Here is an 18,647-nt window from a genome sequence, read left to right on the forward strand (position 1 = left end):
CAGAGTCCTGTCACCTCCTTGCCTTTATCTTTGAAGGAAAGGGGTTTCTCTTTGTCCCCCAACTCCTTACTGACCCCCACCTTAGCTCCTGCCTCCTACAGGTTCCCTCTCACCTCAGTAAGAAACAGATCACAGCCAATGAGGAAAACAAAGCAGCCCATTCCCAGTCTGAAACAGGCAAAGTCCCTGGAATTTCTACAGTCTGGTATCATTCACTTACCCCATGCCTACAGCCAAGAGAAGAGGGTGGTCCATGACTCTCCCAATGGGAGCGGGCAAGGACACCCATGGCTGGGTTCAAAGGCCAAGGCAAGTAGAGGTTTAGTTGTTAAAGTCTAAAACACTCCTGCGATGTTGGTTCACAGCCACTGCTCTAAGCCCCCTGAACTCTCTCGTGCTGCCCCTGTATCCCAGTCCTTCTCCCAGAATCCATTCCCATTGTGCAGCAACTAGAGAGGCAATGCTTGATAGCCATGGCTTCCAGGACTGCTCCATTCAGGGCACAGTTTATACATGTTCTGATTGGTTAATCCCTGTTCCTTACTGTTTGTTAAATATTTTGAATAGCAGCTTGGTCAGGGTGACTGACCTACAGGGTAGACAGGAAGGAATGATAACAACACACATGCCTCTGGACCCCCTTTCAGGCCTCCTCCTTTCTCCAGCAATAAGGCCTGCCTTGACCAGGCCCCACCCCCTTCACCACCACAGTTTGAATTCTTCTCATGGTGGCCAAGTTAATTATTGCTCAATGAGAGGTCATTCACTCAGGGACAACAGTCTAGGAGTCAAGTCGTCACTCAGGCCTCTTCCTAAGGTCCCCCAGGACAGGGACCACAGCTGAATTGTCCCTGTACCCATTATGGGCACCCAGTAGCAGCAACAAAGCACACACCCCGGTGCCTCTCACCCACTCACCACTCAAACCCAGAATGAGACAGAAACATACACTTCAGACCCCACACCAAAGACACACTCAGACCTACGGCTCTCTCACACTCACCCATACACTCAGATACACCTATAGAGGACCCATAAAATAGACCCTCCATCCACCCATACATAGCACACAACATGGAAATACAGATACACTTACTCAGTGACACGTATCAGACCTAAACACATCACACCGCAGAGACATGCACCCTTGCACCCAAGGGTGGGACAGACAACGTACAGACACCCTCACACCAGGGTGTGTTCTCCATCTTCTGTGTGTCTCAGTAAAAGGGAAAGTAACCCCCAAAGTAGGCAGACCTGCATCTACACATCTACAAGGTCTACCCAGAGCCTGGCATTTAGTGCCTCACCTAGCCAATCACCCCTTTTCCCCATGGTGACTCCAACATTCACCTCTTCCCAACCAGGCCATGCCCTTCTTAACTTCTTCCAGTCAGAACCTAATCAAATCCCCAAATAAAAATATCCTGTTTTGAGACTTCCTGCCAAGATGGAGGCATAAGTAGACACACTACCTATGCACAACCAAAAGAAGGAAAACAACAAATTTAAAAGCAAAACCAAGCAGAAGTGACAGAAAATTGAACTGTATAGAAGTCCAACAACCAAGGAGCTAAAGAAGAAACATTCACCAAGAGCAGTAGGAAGGCGGACACGGGCAGCCAGTGCAGAGAGGACGCACAGCTCAGTAGCGGCTGGAGGACTGCGGGGGGCCAGGCTGCAGCTGATAGACCTGACGAGGTGGTGGATTGCAGACTGGGTGGTCCCACATTCAAGTGCAGATAAACTGGAAGGAACGACTGCGGAGCAAGACAGACTGCACAAACCATGGTCCCAGTGCAGGGAAATAAAGCCTCAAACCTCTGACTGAAAACACCTGTGGGGGTTGTGGCAGTGGGAGAAACTCCCAGCCTCACAGGAGAATCTGTTGGAGTCACTCATGGGGTCCTAGAATGTACACAAGCCCACCCACACAGAAATCAGCACCAGAAGGGCCCAATTTATTTGTGGGTAGTGGGGGAAGGGACTGAAAACCACAGAGAGCAAGGCTAGCAGTGTTGTTTCCTCTTGAATCCCTTCCCCACATACAGCGTCACAACACAGTGCTGTATTGCCCTGCCCGGGGGAACACCTAAGGCTCTGCCCCTTATACATAACCGGTGCGCTGAGACAAAAACAATGGCCCAAATGAAAAAAACAGATCAAAGCTCCAGAAAAAAATACAACTAAGCAGTGAACAGATAGCCAACCAATCAGATGCACAGTTCAAAACACTGGTAATCAGGATGCTCACAGACTTGGTTGAATATGATCACAAATTAGATGAAAAAAATGAAGGCTATGCTAAGTGAAATAAAGGAAAATGTACAGGGAACCAACAATGGTGGACAGGAAACCAGAACTCAAATCAACAGTGTGGACCAGAAGGAAGAAAGAAACATTTAACCAGAACAGAATGAAGAAACAAGGATTCAAAAAATGAGGAGAGCCTTAGGAACCTCCAGGACATCTTTAAACATTCCAACATCCAAAACATAGGGATGCCAGAAGGAGAAGAGGAAGAGCAAGAAATTGAAAACTTATTTGAAAAAATAATGAAGGAGAACTTCCCCAATCTGGCAAAGGCAATAGACTTCCAGGAAGTCCAGGAAGCTAGAGAGTCCCAAAGAAGTTGGAACCAAGGAGGAACACACCAAAGCACATCATCATTACATTAGCCAAGACTAAAGATAAGGAGAGAATCTTAAAAGCTGAAAGAGAAAAGGAGACAGTTACCTACAAAGGAGTGCCCATAAGACTGTCAGCTGATTTCTCAGAAGAAACATTGCAGGCAAGAAGGGGCTGGAAAGAAGTATTCCCAGTCATGAAGGCAAGGACCTACATCCAAGATTACTCCATCCAGCAAAGCTATCATTTAGAATGGAAGGGCAGATAAAGTGCTTCCCAGATAAGATCAAGTTAAAGGAGTTCATCATCACCAAGCCCTTACTATATGAAATGTTAAAGAGACTTATCTAAGAAAAAGAAAATAAAAAATGTGAACACTAGCCCAGGATGGTGTAGTGGATTGAGCGCGGGCCTGTGAACCAAAGGATTGTGGTTTGATTCCCAGTCGGGTCACATGCCTGGGTTGCAGGCTAGACCCCAGCAGGGGACACATGAGAGGCAACCATACATTGATATTTCTCTCCCTCTCTCCTTCCCTTACCCTCTCAAAATAAATAAATCAAATCTTTAAAAATATGAACACTAAGATGGTAACAAATTCACAGTTATTAACAACGAAACCTAGAACAAAAACAAACTAAGCAAACAGCTAGAACAGGAACAGAATCACAGAAATGAAGATCACATGGAAGGTTATCAGCGGGGGAGTGGGAGGGGTAGAGAGGGGAAAAAGGTACAAAGAATAAATAGTAGGTAAGAAATAGATGGGGAGGTTAAGAATAGTATAGGAAATGTAGAAGCCAAAGAACTTATATATGACCCATGAACATGATTAAATGGGGGAATGTGGGGGGGGTGCAGAGTGGAGGAGAAAAAAGGGGAGAAAATGGGACAACTGTAATAGCATATTCAATAAAATATATTTTTAAAAATATCCTTTTTTTTCTCTCCCATTGCTTTGAGACAGAGAGGAAGGGAGAGAGAGAAATATTGATGTGAGAGAAAAGCACTGATTAGCTGCCTTCCGCATGTGCCTGGACAGTGGTGGAACCACAACCAAGGTTTGTGCCCAAGCAGAAATCGAACCCGCACCTCCTTGGTCACGGGATGAGGCTCCAATCCGCTGAGCAACAAAGGCCAGGGCAGAAATATCCTTTAGAACCCAGAACAGGTCCTGCATCTCCCCCAACCCCTTATCCCCACGCAGATGCCCCAAACCCAGACCTCAGGCCCATAGGCACCTCTCCCTGCCCTGCCCTTCCCAGCACTTTGGCACACATGGCCCCTTCTCCCCTTGCAGACACAGGAGGCAATTCTTCCCAGAGCAGATGCCTTATCTTCCCATAGGAACCAAATCCAGCAGGTGTAGGGATCTCAGGTCATTCTATCTTTTTTGTCCCTTTACTAACTGAACCCTTGAGTTTACTGTTGCGCCTCTCTAAACCCTCAGGCTGAGTCTTCCTGCCTTTTACCCTTCCCCTCCTCCAACCCTACACAACCATTAATTAAAAGGCATGCCTCTCCACCACCCTCCTCCCCGGGCTTTTCCCCCTCAACTTATGTTTCCATCATCCAAATAGCTTCCCTTATTAACCCTACCTTGCCCCTTTTCCATTTTTTTTCCTACTCCCCCCACCTGCCATAGGGCCTGGGAGCTACACTTCTGTTTGTTTCACAGCTGTCTCTTGAGTCACTTCTTACGCCCCACCCCAGCCATCTGCAAGAAACACAAAGACAAAATGGCAAAACTAAAGAGAGAACTGCAGTATAATGTGATAAGAAAAATACAGCAATGTTTTCCCTGTGAGACTGCAGGCTTTCCGAAGGTGGGGACTCTTTCTCCATTATCGGCATCCTCTGAGGAATGGCACCTGTGTCTCTTCAACCAGGGAAGGTAGAGAAGGAAACAGGCTCAGACAGAGTTTTGAAACTTACTCATGGTCTGGGTAGATCACTGTGCTGGGATTTGAACACAGGCCTGTGGGACTCTGGAGACCAGGCTCTTGCCACCAGCACAGGCTAGAGTGAGTCACGGCAGGGTCCGGTTATCTGCAGCCAGCTCAGCAATGGTTCACCGACCATCTACCATGATCTCTGCTCTCAGGCCCAGCCAGGGATGACTCACTGGGAATCAGGGAACTGGGAATCACTGGGAACTCACTTATGAAGCAGTCAGCCACTGAAGGGAGCTGTGCCCTGCACTGACACACCCTGGCCTTGGGGCAGTCACATATTCTAGAACCTGTCATGCCTCCAAAAGGCCTTGGGGCAGTCTAGAACTGCCATATTGGGTATATTCTAGAACCTGTCATGCCTCCAAAAAGCCAACACCCACTAGCCATCCAGCCATTCACACCATCTTTCAACATCTCTCTTGACATCCACTTGTACCAGACCTCTATGCTAGCTACCAAGTGACACAGAAAAAATAAGATACAGTCCCTGATTTCATTGAACATCCTGTATGGCAAAGAGAGATGCATAAGTAGTAACTGTAACACACAGAGTGATTTGAAATGTGATAGAGGGAGTACAAGAGGCAGCAGGAGCTCAGAAGAGGAAGTAATGAAATCTGCCCAGAGGTGGGAAAAATGCTTCAGCCAAGTGGTGACTGCTCTGAGCTAAAGGGAATGAATAGGGGCTTGCCAGACAAACCAAGGGATGGGTATTACGGACAGAAGGGATGATAGGTGCAAAGGCACAGACACGTCAGAGAGCACTGTGGCAAGAGATGGTGGACAGAGACCATGTCACAGAACAAGGCAGCAGGGAAGGCAATCTCTGTAAAACTGGTGGAGGTGACAAGACTAAGCTCTCAGGGAATCAACATTAACGGAGGAGACCACCCATTCCTGGAAGATCATTCTGGGCAGCTACTAAACATTTATTGAAAGCTGTGCTCTAAACACATTACATGGATTATGTAATTTAATCCTCACAACAACTCTGTGCTGGAAGTACTATCATTATCTCCATTTTATAAATGAGGAAACCAAGGCACAGAGAGGTTAAGTAACTTGCTCAAGGTTGCACAGTTAATAAGTGGTAGAGTCAGGATTTGAACTCAGGTATTCTGGATTTAGAGCCTACGCTCTTAAACACTATGCTATCAGGCATCTTTACAGATTAGGAACAATCTACTGGAAAATGAATTTTACTATAAGGCAGAATGAGAGTGAAAATGAAGTCCTGGTTACCTTCAGGTATACGTTTTTTAAAAGATCTTTATTTATTTATTTTTTTAAAGAGAGGGTGAGGAAAGGAGAAAGAGGGAGCGAAACATCAACGTGTGAGAGATGCATCAGATCTGTTGCCTCTCGCTCACCCCCAAACTGGGGACCTGGCCTGCAACCCAGTCATGTGGCCTGACTGGGAATTGAGCTGGTGACCTTTTGGTTCACAGGCTGGCACTCAGTTCACTGAGCCACACCAGCCAGGGCCCAGGTTTAAGTTTCTGATGACTTAAACCTTGGAAGTGGCCCCAAGTTTCCTGGAGGCAGTCCCCAACCAAAACCTAGTGGCATATCCCCATGTTAGTGCCAATAATATTCATTCCACCAACAATAATTTACTGAGAGTCTACTACATACCTAGCATCACCTGAGGTCCTAGAAATTTAGTTCCACAAATGACAATTGCACACAGTCATAACTGCATAACTTCTTGGGTCATCTAACAGCTTTTCTAAAGCATGCCAGCTTTACTTTGGTCCACATTGTTTGGTGTAAAGCATTTATTGTTCAATTTTTATATTTGCAAAAATATAATTTTAACTGAACTTTGTTGTATAACATACAGAAAAGTATACAAATCATACAGGTATAGATTGATGAATTATCATAAAATGAATATATTCCTATAACTACCACCCAGCTCAAGAAGTAAAAGAGCATTAGCAACATCCCAGAAACCCTCCCCATCACTACCCTCAACATCCTTCCAAAAGGGTGTCACTTGGGGGACTTCCAGCCAAGATGGAGGTGTAGGTGGAAACACTGTGCCTCCTCACACAACCAAGTTTAAAGACAACAAAGTTTTAGTAACAAAAACACAACCAAAACACCGAAAATTGAACTGTATGGAAGTCTGACAACAACGAACTTCAGCCAAACGTAACAGGGACGGAGCCAGCAGCAGAGCGGGGTCAGGCAGGAAAAATTCACCCCCCAGGCACACGGGCAGCCATTGGCAGATTCCAGGTGTGGGGTAGCAACAGGTGGACCCAGTGAGGGAGCAAGGTGGCAGTTGGCTGACTGTGGTCACACATTCGCATGCAGATAAACCAAGCTAAGGAGTCAGAAGTGAGACAGGCCACGCAGGCCCCAGTGGCGGGGAGCAGCAGAGGGGACCGCCATTACCCCTCTTGGACCCCACCCCCACATACAGCGTCACAACCCAGCGACTGAGTTGCCCCGCCCTGGTGAACACCTAGGGCTCTGCCCCTCATACGTAAGTAACAGGCACGAACAGACCAAAACACCATGGCTCAAGAAGAACTCAAAGCCCCAGAGCCAATAACTCTAAGCGACCAAGAAATAGCCAACCTATCAGATGCACAGTTCAAAATACTGGTGATCAGGATGCTCACAGAACTGATTGATTGTAGAGGAACAAATGAAGGCTACACTAATTGAAATGAAGGGAAATGCACAGGAAACCAATAGTGATGGAAAGGAAACTGGAACTCAAATCAAGGGAGTGGACCAGAAGGAAGAAAGAAACATCCAACCAGAAAAGAATGAAGAAACAAGAATTCAAAAAATGAGGAGAGGCTTAGGAACCTTCAGGACATCTTTGAACATTCCAACATCCAAATTATAGGGGTACCAGAAGGGGAAGTGGAAGAGCAACAAGCAGAAGACTTATTTGAACAAATAATAAAGGAGAACTCCCCCAATCTGGCAAAGGCAATAGATTTCCAGGAAATGCAGGAAGCTCAGAGAGTCCCAAAGACGTTGGACCCAAGAAGGAACACACCAAGGCACATCATCATTACATTACCCAAGATTAAAATGAAGGAGAGAATCCTAGAAGCAGCAAGAGATAAGGGGACAGTCACCTACAAAGAAGTTCCCATCAGACTGTCAGCTGATTTCTCAAAAGAGACCTTACAGGAAAGAAAGGGCTGGAAAGAAGTATTCCAAGTCATGAAAGGCAAAGACCTACATCCAAGATTGCTCTATCCAGCAAAGCTTTCATTTAGAATGGAAGGACAGATAAAGTGCTTCTCAGATAAGGTCAAGTTCAAGGAGTTCATCATCACCAAGCCCTTATTATATGAAATGCTAAAGGGACTTATATAAGAAAAAGAAGATGAAAAATATTAACAGTGAAAGGACAGCAAACACACAGTTATTAACAACCACACCTAAAACAAAAGCAAACCAAGAGGACAGCTAGATCAGGAGTGGAACCACAGAAATGAAGAACACATGGAGGGTTAGCAACAGGGGAGTGGGAGGAGGAGAAAGGGGGAGAAGGTACAGAGAATAAGTAGCATATACGGTAGGTAGAAAATAGATAGGGGGAGGGCAAGAAGAGTAGGGGAAATATAGAATGTAAAGAACTTGAGACATGTGGACATAAATTAAAGAGGGGGGAGGTGGAGGAGGGGGAGTGCATGGTGGAGGGGAATGAAGAGGGGGAAATGAGACACCTGTAATGGCATAATCAATAAAATATATTTTTAAAAAAAATTTTAAAGGGTGTCACTTTTCCTGATTTCATAAGTGAGATTGCTTGTCTTAAACTTTATATAAATGGAATCATATAGTATGTATTCTTTTGTATGTTTCTTCTTTCACTGGATATTTTCTGAGAGTCATCCTTCTGCTGTGCAGCAGCAATTGATTCATTTTCATAGTACAGTATCCCAATACACTATAACTCATTTACTCATATACTGCTGATAAACATTTGGCTCACCAAATAATATTACTAGGGTTATTCTTGTACATATCTTTTGGTGCACAGATGTTTGCAGATCTGTTGCTACATAGCAAGAACTGAAATTCCAAGTTATAGAAAGTGTGCTCAACTTTAGTAGATCTTGCCAGTTTTCCAAAATGGTTCTACCAACCTATACTTCCATCAGTTAATTTTAGAATCCAGATATAACATTGTCTCTGTTCACAATTATCCAGATGATCATTAAAATTGTTTTTATTTTTTTATTTCTCAAATATGTATAAATTTTTGATCACCACAAAGTAACCATTGCTTTAGGTTTTTGAAGTGAGTTATTTTCCTATTTAAGATATCTTTATTAAAATTGAATAAAACAAAGTAATATTTATAAAATACATGTAAAGAATAACAGTACAGTGGCCCTGGATGGTGTGGCTGAGTGGATTGAGTGCCAGCCCGTGAACCAAAGGGTCACTGGTTCAAGTCCCAGTCTAGGGCACATGCCTGGGTTGCAGGCCAGGTCCCTGGTGGGCAGTACACAAGAGGCAACCATACACTGATGTTTCCCTCTTCTTCCCTTCCCCTCCCTCTAAAAATAAATAAATAAAGTATTTTAAAAAATAACAGTACAATGAACATTCATCATTGCCCTATAGGTCATTATTATCATCAAGTTTGAAGTTCTCAAAGGTAATGAGTACCCTGAGTTTCAGGTTAACCATTTCTTTATATTTCTTTATGGTTTTAAAGCATACTTATTTATGTACCCATAAAAGCATTTTTAGTTTGCATTTTTAAACTTTATATAAATAGGATAATTGTGTTTTCTGACTTATTTTCACTCAATATTATGTATCTGAGATTATTGGTACTAAATGCCAATTTATTTCTATTACAAAAAATGCATCTTTGAATGTTCATATATACTGTCAAATAAAAACAGATTTGGACTTAGTAAGGAGAGACTTTATTTGAAATGATTATTGCAATGGAGGAAAGGAACTATTGCAATAGGAAGTGGGAAGCTTTTGTAATGGAACAACACTCTGATCATAAAATCTGCATGTGTTTCAAGCATTAGGCAAAAGAGTTATTCTTTCATAGGGAAGAGTAAACTGGCTAGAAAGAACTGGTGGTGAGGATGTGAAATGGCCAGGATTGGCCTTGGCCTCATGAGAGGTTTTACCCTGAAGCCAGTCTATTCTCTGGAAGGGCGGTTAAGGAGGGCTTGTGTGCTGGCTGAGGGGGGTGTTGGGGGGCGCAAATTTCAGGGACCTGGGGGAAGGAGAGAAGCTTACTAAAGTTTGGTTTGAGATTTTATTTATTTTAGAGAGAGGAAGGGAGGGAGAGAAACATCAACGTGTGGTTGCTTCTCGCGCGCCCCCTATTGGGGACCTGGCACACAACATAGGTATGTGCCCTAACCTGGGAAATCAAACCTGGGACCCTTTGATTGGCAGGTTGGCACTCAATCCACTGAGCCACACCAGCCAAAGCATGGTTAATAAACTTTTTGTTGTGATGGATTAGTGGAGACAAGCAGTTCATTTGAGCGTTTATGAGGCCAAGAATTGGAATTTGAAGCCTGTACATTATCATAGGTAAACAAGGGGGCGCCCATATGTTTTATCTGTCAGAGAAGGGTGCTTCTTTGCTTTCTTTGTTTCTTTGTGTTCTTTCCAGAACACAGGTTGAGAGGTTTCTTAATCTTCCCTGGTTTCCAGGTTCACAGAGTTGGTAAAGTGCAATTATGTCAATACACCTCCTGATAAACAAGCAAGAAATTTCTTTAAAATATAGACCTATAAGTGGAAATGCTGGGTCAAAATATATGTGCAACTTCACTTTTACTGGGCAAATTGTTTTCCAAAGTAGTTATACTAGTTCACACTTCCACCAACAGGGTATGGTATCTCCACTTGCTCCACCTTGTCACCAACATTTAAGGATTTAATTTTTTTTTTTTTTTTGCCAATCTGGTAGATGTGAAATGAGTCTTCCTGCCTTTCCTTTATTATTAAAGAGATTGAACATCTTTAAGAATTCATTGGAAGTGTTTCTTTTCTGTCAAGTGACTTCGCTCCAATTTTCAACTGGATTATCTCTTTTTAGTGATTTGTGAAGTCCACCAGAGTTTTGGAAGAATAAATGGGCGAACTACTGAAAAGTCTAAGGTAAGAATTGAAATTAGATTGGGGAGATTCCCCAACAACTAAAAGTCTTGAAAATTGCACCTCTCACAGGCTTCTAATTTGATCCTAAGAGTTTATGAGTTCTGTAATCCCACTTCTCTGGTGAGTTTTTCTCTAAAAAAAGAAGAAAAAAGCCCTGGCTGGTGTGGCTCAGTGGATTGAGTGTGGGCCTGCGAACCATACGATCATGGTTCAAATCCCAGCCAGGGCGCATGCCTGGGTTGTGGGCCAGTTCCCAACAGGGGACTCATGAGAGGCAACCATACACTGATGTTTCTCTCCTTCTCTCCTTTCCTTCCCCTCTAAAGATTAATTAATTATTCTTTAAAAAGTCCTCACCCAAGGGTACGTACCAAGAGTACGTTCACTGATTTCAGAGAGAAGGAGGGAGAGACGAACATTGAAGTGAGAAAAACCAACGGGTTGCCTCTATTACACATCCCAGGATCGAACTCGCAACCTGGGAATGTGCCCTAACTTTCGGGAAAGTCATCCCCCAAAATTTTAGTATATGGGACCAAGCTCAACCAAGTGAGCCACCAGGCCAGAGCTCAGGTGAGTTTTTCCATCGTCGCCGGCTTCTCTTGGTAGGACGATAATCCCCACAACTCCCCGGAAACCTCCTCAATTACAGGTGCCAATTCTACAGTCCCCGGCGAACCAATCACGGATTACACGGCAACGTGACACAGACTCTCTGCGTCGCTTGCGGTGTTCTCGAGAGAACTGGGTCCAGCCGGTCATGTGACAACCCAAGATGGCGGCGCCCAGAGATGGGGAGGAAGAAGCGGCAGTTTACCTAATTGTGAGTGGCATCCCTCCAGAGTTGCGCTCGGCCCAGCTACGGAGCTACTTTAGCCAGTTCCGGGAACAGAGCGGCTGTGGCTTCCTTTGTTTCCATTATCGGCATCGTCCTGAGCGGGCAGCTCCCCAGGCTGCTCCCGACTCCGGCCTAGCTCCTATGGGCCAGAGTCTTGCCCACACTTTAGTCACCGATGCCCACGATTTCTCCACTCGGGACTCTGCTCTCGCCCAGCTCCGCACCTGCTGCTGCGTTATCTCGGTACGGGGGGCGGCTCAAGCCCAGAGCCTGCTTCGCATGTACTCGGGCCGCAGGTGGCTGGATTCCCAGGGGACTTCGTTGCCTGGTCGTTGTTTCATCCGCAGACTTCGGTTACCTGCGGAGACATCAGGTAAGGTTGGGAAAGATAATAAACTGGACCTGGGACGCAGGCCCCTTTCCTGACAGGTGATGAGGATAAGTCAGTTCTCTGTTTACGTCTCTATAGGAGTTTAGATCATTTCTGGACAGAGCTTCAGGCTCAAGTTGCACGTTAGTTTACTCGGAGGGAAAAAAAAAAACAGGAAGGGGCCTACACGGATGATGAATATGTCCCCTTCAAGACCCTTTTTTTCTTTTTGAAGGGATTGATTTTTGTACTGACACAGAAAGATAAGAAGGAAATCAGGTTTCTAATCCTTTTATTGTCTTTATCCTGCTGTCTTCCTTGCTCCCCACCCAGCACTCTCTTAGCAAGATGCAAATGAAAAGACTTTTTGTTTTCTCAGGACAGCTCCCATTTTCATGGGAAATCACTTTGATGAGGAACAAGAAACAGTGCACAGCCCTGTCACTCACTCATTCATTCATTCAACAAACCCAGCTTATATTGCTAGACCTGGTGTTACTCCAGCTGGTAGGCAAAGACCAGTTGGACACATTCTGTGCACAAAGTCCAGAAAGGAAGTCAGGTGTATAAAAAGGAAATTGTCACAGAGATGCCATTCTCATGGTTAACATTTACTAAGCACTTCTGTGTACTTACTAGGCACTCTTCTGAGCCTTTCATTTTTTTATTGACTCTTCACAGCAATCCTGTAAGACAGGATTTATTGTTACCCATTTTATAGGTGAGGAAACTGAGGGATGCAGAAATTATATTAGCCCAAGGTTACAGAGGCAGAGTCACAATACAGACCCAGGCGTTTTGCTCCAGAGCATATGCTGTTTATCACTAAGTGCCGTGAGAAGACAGAGGAGGAGAAACCGATAGGGATATGAAAGCCCATGAAAGTTCAGGACATGTTAAAGTGTTCGATGTGGCTGGAGCATGATATGAGGGTGTGCAGGGGTTGGGGTTAGTGGCAGTTAAGAACCAAAAGGTCAACAGGAACCAAATCTGGAAGAAACTTGTGTGCTCAACTGAAGTAATGAGAAATTGCATAAAATTACTGGTTGGTACTGGTCAGAGAATGGAGGAAGGGACTCTGGGAAAGTTTGAAAGGAAGGAACAACATTAGACTAAAGGATTTTTAAACCTTGACCAATTTCTGGCTCAAGTGTTGCTGGAGGCTTTCTAGGTTTCAAGAGCCATTTCTTCTCGCTGCTTCTCAAGGTTTGGGCTCCTTTCCCTTCAAGACCCGGAAGGAACTGCAGAGTCGAAAGGCTAAGAGAGAAGAAGCCTTTACTCTTGGTGACCTGAAGCAGTTGCCAGAGCTGAATCCACCAGTGCTGATGCCCAATGGAAATGTGGGGACACCCCTGCATGTCTTTTTGGAGTTGATCCGGACCTGCCGCCTGCCCCCTCGGATCATCACCCAGCTGCAGCTCCAGTTCCCCAAGACAGGCTCCTCCAGGCGCTATGGCAACGTGCCTTTCAAGTATGAGGACTCAGAGACTGTGGAGCAGGAAGAGCATGTGTACACAGCTGAGGGTGAGGAAATACCCCAGGGAACCTGCCTGACAGACATATCAGCCGGCCTCTGTGGAGAGCCAGAGGAAGAAGGGGAAAAAGAGGAGGAAGAAGAGTCACACTCAGATGATGTGAGTACAGTCAGCCACCCTGTCCTTGCAGGCAGCTTAGAGAAGCCAAGACCTTAAGAATACTACCCTTCACCCTGGCTGGGTAGCCTAGTTGGTTGGAGAGTTGCCCAATGTGCTAAGGTTGCAGGTCCAATCTCCTGTCAGGGCACATACAAGAAGCAACCAGTGAATGCATAAATAAGTGGAATAACAAATCAGTGTTTCTCTTTCTTTCTCTCAATCAGTCAATTAAAAAAAAGAATACCTCTTTTCAGTTGTATATTACAAGAGTTCTGAACCTGGAGTCCTCGGGAGGATTCCAAAGAATTATAACTCCCTGGCATTAAATGTAAATTGCATGTGTAACTATGCAATTTTGGGGGAAGAGGGGCCAGAACTTTTATCAGAAGATTCTCAAAGGGGTCTTCTTTTCACTCCTCAGCAGGAATGTAAGGAGAGTCCTTTTCATAGATGAAAACCCACCAAGAGATAAGATCATCTAAGGAAGGAGAGGTAGAGCTGCCACATGCACCCACTCCCCTTCGCTGCTTGTCTGATCTCTGTGCTTTCATTATGTGGCTGAGAAGTCACCTCTGTTTTCTGACCTTGAGTCTGTGGATTGAACACTAGCCTCCACTTCAGTTTTATCAATGAAATACACATTTCTTCTACCTCTTTCTCCAAACTTGGTTATTCACGCATAAAGTCAGGGGAAGTGTGACTTGTCGGGAAACTTTTTTTTTCCATTTTACAACTTTGTTTTTTATGTTTTCTATTTTTTAATTTTACTGTATTTTTCCATTACTATTTATTCCCCCCTATATCCTCTGCTATGTCCACCCATCCCCTACATCCCCTGTGATTGGGAAACTTTTTTTTCCCCACACATTGGGTAGAAAGTAATCCACCTATGCATTCAAAGCTTCAAGCATAGAGTCGCTAACAATCTGGACCGCACCCTCATGTGGTACTGTACTGACTTCTCTGGCACCTGTTCTGCAACAGTGATTCCTGAGGCCTCTTGGAGTTTAACCCAGACCCCCAAGATTTCAAACCATGATTCATCTTACCATTCCACAAGTCCAGACAAGCAGTATAAACACAGGGCCTAGCACAGCATTCTGAAGATATTCTACGACCATTTCCTGCCATTGAAGAACTTGAAATCTCCCTGAAAAGAGAACATTGGGAAAGCTGTATAGTGTGGCGAGCTGGGTTTGAATGCTGGCTCTGCCACTGTATAGACATACTACCTTGTGCACATCACTTTGTTCCTCTGATCCCAAGTTTCCTTGCCTGTAGAATGGGGGTAATGGTGCTCACCGCATAGGGTTGTTGGGTGATTAAAGGAGCTAAGTTATGTGAAGGTCCTTACACAGTAGAAAATAGGTATTAGTTCTTGTCCCTTCTTTCTTTGGGATACCGTATACAAAGGCCTAAACAGTGGTGCTGATTAAAACTGAGCAGTTCTGAGACCAGTGAGAGTGCTATGGGCCTGAGTCGGGCGGGGGGGGGGGGGGGGGGGGTTCNCGGGGGGGGGGGGCGGGTTCCATGTAGACTGTAGACCTTGAGGGAGGTGGAGGATTTAACCAAGTGAAGACATGGTGTTGAAAGAGAAGAGCAGATGTTTCAGGTAGGGGGGAAAATATGACAAAAAAAAAAAAAAAACAGAAGTAAGAGTGAAGTAAGCTTGTTGGGGAAAAAGAAAAGTATGTTGAGAAATGGGATGGAGAGAGGGGTTGNGGTTGTTGGGTGATTAAAGGAGCTAAGTTATGTGAAGGTCCTTACACAGTAGAAAATAGGTATTAGTTCTTGTCCCTTCTTTCTTTGGGATACCGTATACAAAGGCCTAAACAGTGGTGCTGATTAAAACTGAGCAGTTCTGAGACCAGTGAGAGTGCTGTGGGCCTGAGTTGGGCCGGGGGGGGGGGGGGGGGGGGGGGNGTAGACTGTAGACCTTGAGGGAGGTGGAGGATTTAACCAAGTGAAGACATGGTGTTGAAAGAGAAGAGCAGATGTTTCAGGTAGGGGGGAAAATATGACAAAAAAAAACACAACAGAAGTAAGAGTGAAGTAGGCTTGTTGGGGAAAAAGAAAAGTATGTTGAGAAATGGGATGGAGAGAGGGGTTGGTCAAGGCCTCAAGAGCCTAATATGTGTTTCATCTTGGGAAGAATTTGGAGGAATAGTGCTGAGGGTGCATTTCATGGGCCTGTCCCCTAAGCTGACCTCCTTGTGGGCCTAAGGTCAGGAAGCTAAATAGGCAGGTCACCTCTCCCCTTCTCCCAGGACGATGACCGGGGTGAGGAGTGGGAGCGGCATGAAGCACTGCATGAAGATGTTACCGGTCAAGAGCGTACCGCTGAGCGGCTCTTTGAGGAGGAGATTGAGCTCAAATGGGAGAAGGGCGGCTCTGGTCTGGTGTTCTACACTGACGCCCAGTTCTGGCGGGAGGAAGAAGGAGGTAATACTGGCACCAGTCAAGGGTGGGAGTGATTCCTGCTGCATTCCTTGGTAGTGGGCCAAATAAAGCACTAGGAAAGTAGCTTACCTTGCCGGTGTATGAAGGACCAGTTATCCTATTCAGGGTGGGGGAAATTAGTTGGGTGGAAAGAAAATGCCCTCCTGCAAATTCTGAATGACCCTCCCAGAGGAGAAATTTAAAACTACTATCAAAGGCCTCAAGTTCTAGAACATATGTCTAAGTCTAGATTTAACCCTCAACAGAACTGAGAGTCCTTAGCTCACTCTGCTAATGCTTTTATACCTGCAGACTTTGATGAACAGACAGCCGATGACTGGGATGTGGACATGAGCGTGTACTACGACAGAGGTACTGGTCCTGGGCCAGGGGTTGCGGTACTGGGAGGTGGAACTGGTGGCCTGGTCTTGCAGTGAAGTTTACCAGACCTGCTTAGTAGAAGCTGAGACAGGACACCCGTTCCTTTGGGGTAGCTCACTTGAGTGTTCCCGTCTTTAGACATCTCTAGTTGAGTGCACTAAGTGCTGGCTGTTGGCAGAGCCTTTTTCCTTTATGGAGCAAGGACATGAAAGGACAGCCCTCAGGAATCTCGGTTCTGGTGGACAGACCCTGGTAGAGTGGCAATCAGGAGCTTATACTCTGGTTAAGAATTTAGATTCCGGAGTCAAGAATGACCTGGATGGGGAGAAAAGGGGAAGACCTGGGTTCTAATTCTATTTTTCATTTGTTGGCCAGATGATTTTTCTGCGCCATAATTTCCTTATCTATTAAGATGGGAAAACCGTCGTTCCTACTCTTGGCGAGTTCCCAGTCTAATGAGAGAAAATAATAAAGTAATAAAACACCATAAAGATGAATATGTAAACTTTGTGACAAAGTCCTAGAAACCTGATTTTTCCCTCCTGCTGAGAGAGATGCTTCTGCAAACTGGGCTCTGCTTCCTCAGATGGTGGAGACAAGGATGCCCGAGACTCTGTTCAAATGCGTCTGGAACGAAGACTCCGTGCTGGCCAGGAGGACTGTTCTGTGATGGAACACCAGGTGGGCACCTTTGAGCGCCACACCAAGGTGAGTACTATGCCTGCCCAGTCCATTGACCTCTTGTCCCTCTCTGCCCCTATTCTTTCCACCTTCCATCCCCTGCCCTCCACGAGAGCCCCATCTCTTGAGTCTTCTCCCTTCCCTTTTCAGGGCATTGGGCGGAAGGTGATGGAGCGGCAGGGCTGGGCTGAGGGCCAGGGCCTGGGCAGCCGGTGCTCAGGAGTGCCTGAGGCCCTGGATAATGATGGCCAGCACCCCAGATGCAAGCGTGGATTGGGGTGAGTATGGCTAAGGAACTTCTTTGGGGTCCCAAGCTAGCCTTTCAGCTATACCGTGCTTCCCCCTTCCCTCTGGTTTTGGGGTGGGTGCTGGAGACTCCTAGGGGGTGAACTTCAGAATAGTTAGATAGAAAAAAATAGGTCTGGATGTCCTGGGGGAGGGAGGTCGTTCCCTTAGTCTGAGGAATTTGGGCTTGATGATTGCCATTAGGAAGTCACAGAAAAGTGACAGTTGTTTAAACTTTGCATACAACTTAAATTGAAAGCAGTGAGGCCCCTGGTTACTGGCACTATCGGTGAATGGATAAGGGGGCTGGAGAGCAAAGATCCAGACTTAAAGGCTCTGGTCTTTGGAACAAACCGGATATGTAGTAGCTACTTCCCTGTCCTTCCCCAACCCATTTAACTGGGGTTTCAGAGACATCTGGGTCCTTTTTAATCCAGGTACCACGGAGAGAAGCTACAGCCATTTGGGCAACTGAAGAGACCCCGTGGAACTGGTTTGGGGCTCATCTCCACCATCTATGATGAGCCCCTACCCCAGGACCAAGGGGAGTTGCTGCTGCGCCGCCAGCCACCCACCAGCATGAAGTTTCGGACTAAGACATGACCTTTTTCAGACTAACACATGACCTTTATGAGGGGCCCCAGCTGTGCCCTGGACAGCTTCTCAGAGCCTAAGTGACAGGTTCAGGGGCTTCCTTACTCAGGATTAATCATAAGTGCACAATGGCAGCCTTCTGCCCCAGCCTTACTGCCTGGGAAGCATGAAGAATTCTCCCATGAAAGCAAGAAGTCTGGGGAGCAGCAATCTTCGAGGCTTCTTCAGGGTGCTTTGTTATGAACTTGCCTTCTGGCTCTCTACCTCAGGGGCATTTTTACAGAAAGCCCCATACCCTCCCCTTTGATACCAGGGCTTAATGACCTCTCTTCAGTGGTCTAATCCTGGTCTCTGTTTGGGCTTGCGGCTGTTGCCTCCCCCTGTACCTTGAAAAGCTGGATTTACTGAGGTTATTTATCAAAACAACGTTCCTTGGGGTGTGGTCACCGTGAAGGCCAGAAAGAGTGGAAAAGGGACCTGGAAGAGAAAGTTTGTGGTACTCAGAAGAGACGGTATTGGGGCGGGCCCTCCACTGCTTTTACCTCTTAAATGGCAACAACTGACTAGGGGGAGAATCCGCGGCAGGTGGCCCGCACCTGCGACCCAAAGGGGAATAAAGAAGTATGACCGGAATTCTCTTTCTCTTCTAATTTGGGCCTGAAGGAAGGTTGGGAAAATCCCAGGAAATGTTCCTAGCCCGGACCCCAACTGCCCGA

At 45.8% G+C, this 18,647-nt stretch overlaps 1 protein-coding gene across 2 annotated transcripts; it reads left to right on the top strand.

Moving 5' to 3' along the window:
• The first annotated feature begins 11,348 nt into the window (after window positions 1–11,348).
• GPATCH3 (G-patch domain containing 3) lies at window positions 11,349–18,639 on the top strand. 2 transcript variants are annotated; one of them, XM_037032691.1, is made up of 7 exons: window positions 11,354–11,920; window positions 13,124–13,551; window positions 15,819–15,993; window positions 16,303–16,362; window positions 16,958–17,079; window positions 17,203–17,330; window positions 17,775–18,635. In XM_037032691.1, the coding sequence occupies exons 1-7, from the start codon at window positions 11,485–11,487 to the stop codon at window positions 17,938–17,940; spliced, it is 1,515 nt and encodes a 504-aa protein (XP_036888586.1). In that variant the 5' UTR covers window positions 11,354–11,484; the 3' UTR covers window positions 17,941–18,635. The 2 variants fall into 2 exon arrangements, with proteins under 2 accessions (XP_036888585.1, XP_036888586.1); XM_037032690.1 differs by having other exon boundaries at window positions 11,349–11,920; window positions 16,958–17,330; window positions 17,775–18,639.
• Window positions 18,640–18,647: the final 8 nt, after the last annotated feature.

The sequence above is a fragment of the Sturnira hondurensis genome, unplaced genomic scaffold (assembly GCF_014824575.4).
Source record: "Sturnira hondurensis isolate 20B ecotype Veracruz unplaced genomic scaffold, ASM1482457v3 Scaffold0021555, whole genome shotgun sequence".
Taxonomy (NCBI): domain Eukaryota; kingdom Metazoa; phylum Chordata; class Mammalia; order Chiroptera; family Phyllostomidae; genus Sturnira; species Sturnira hondurensis.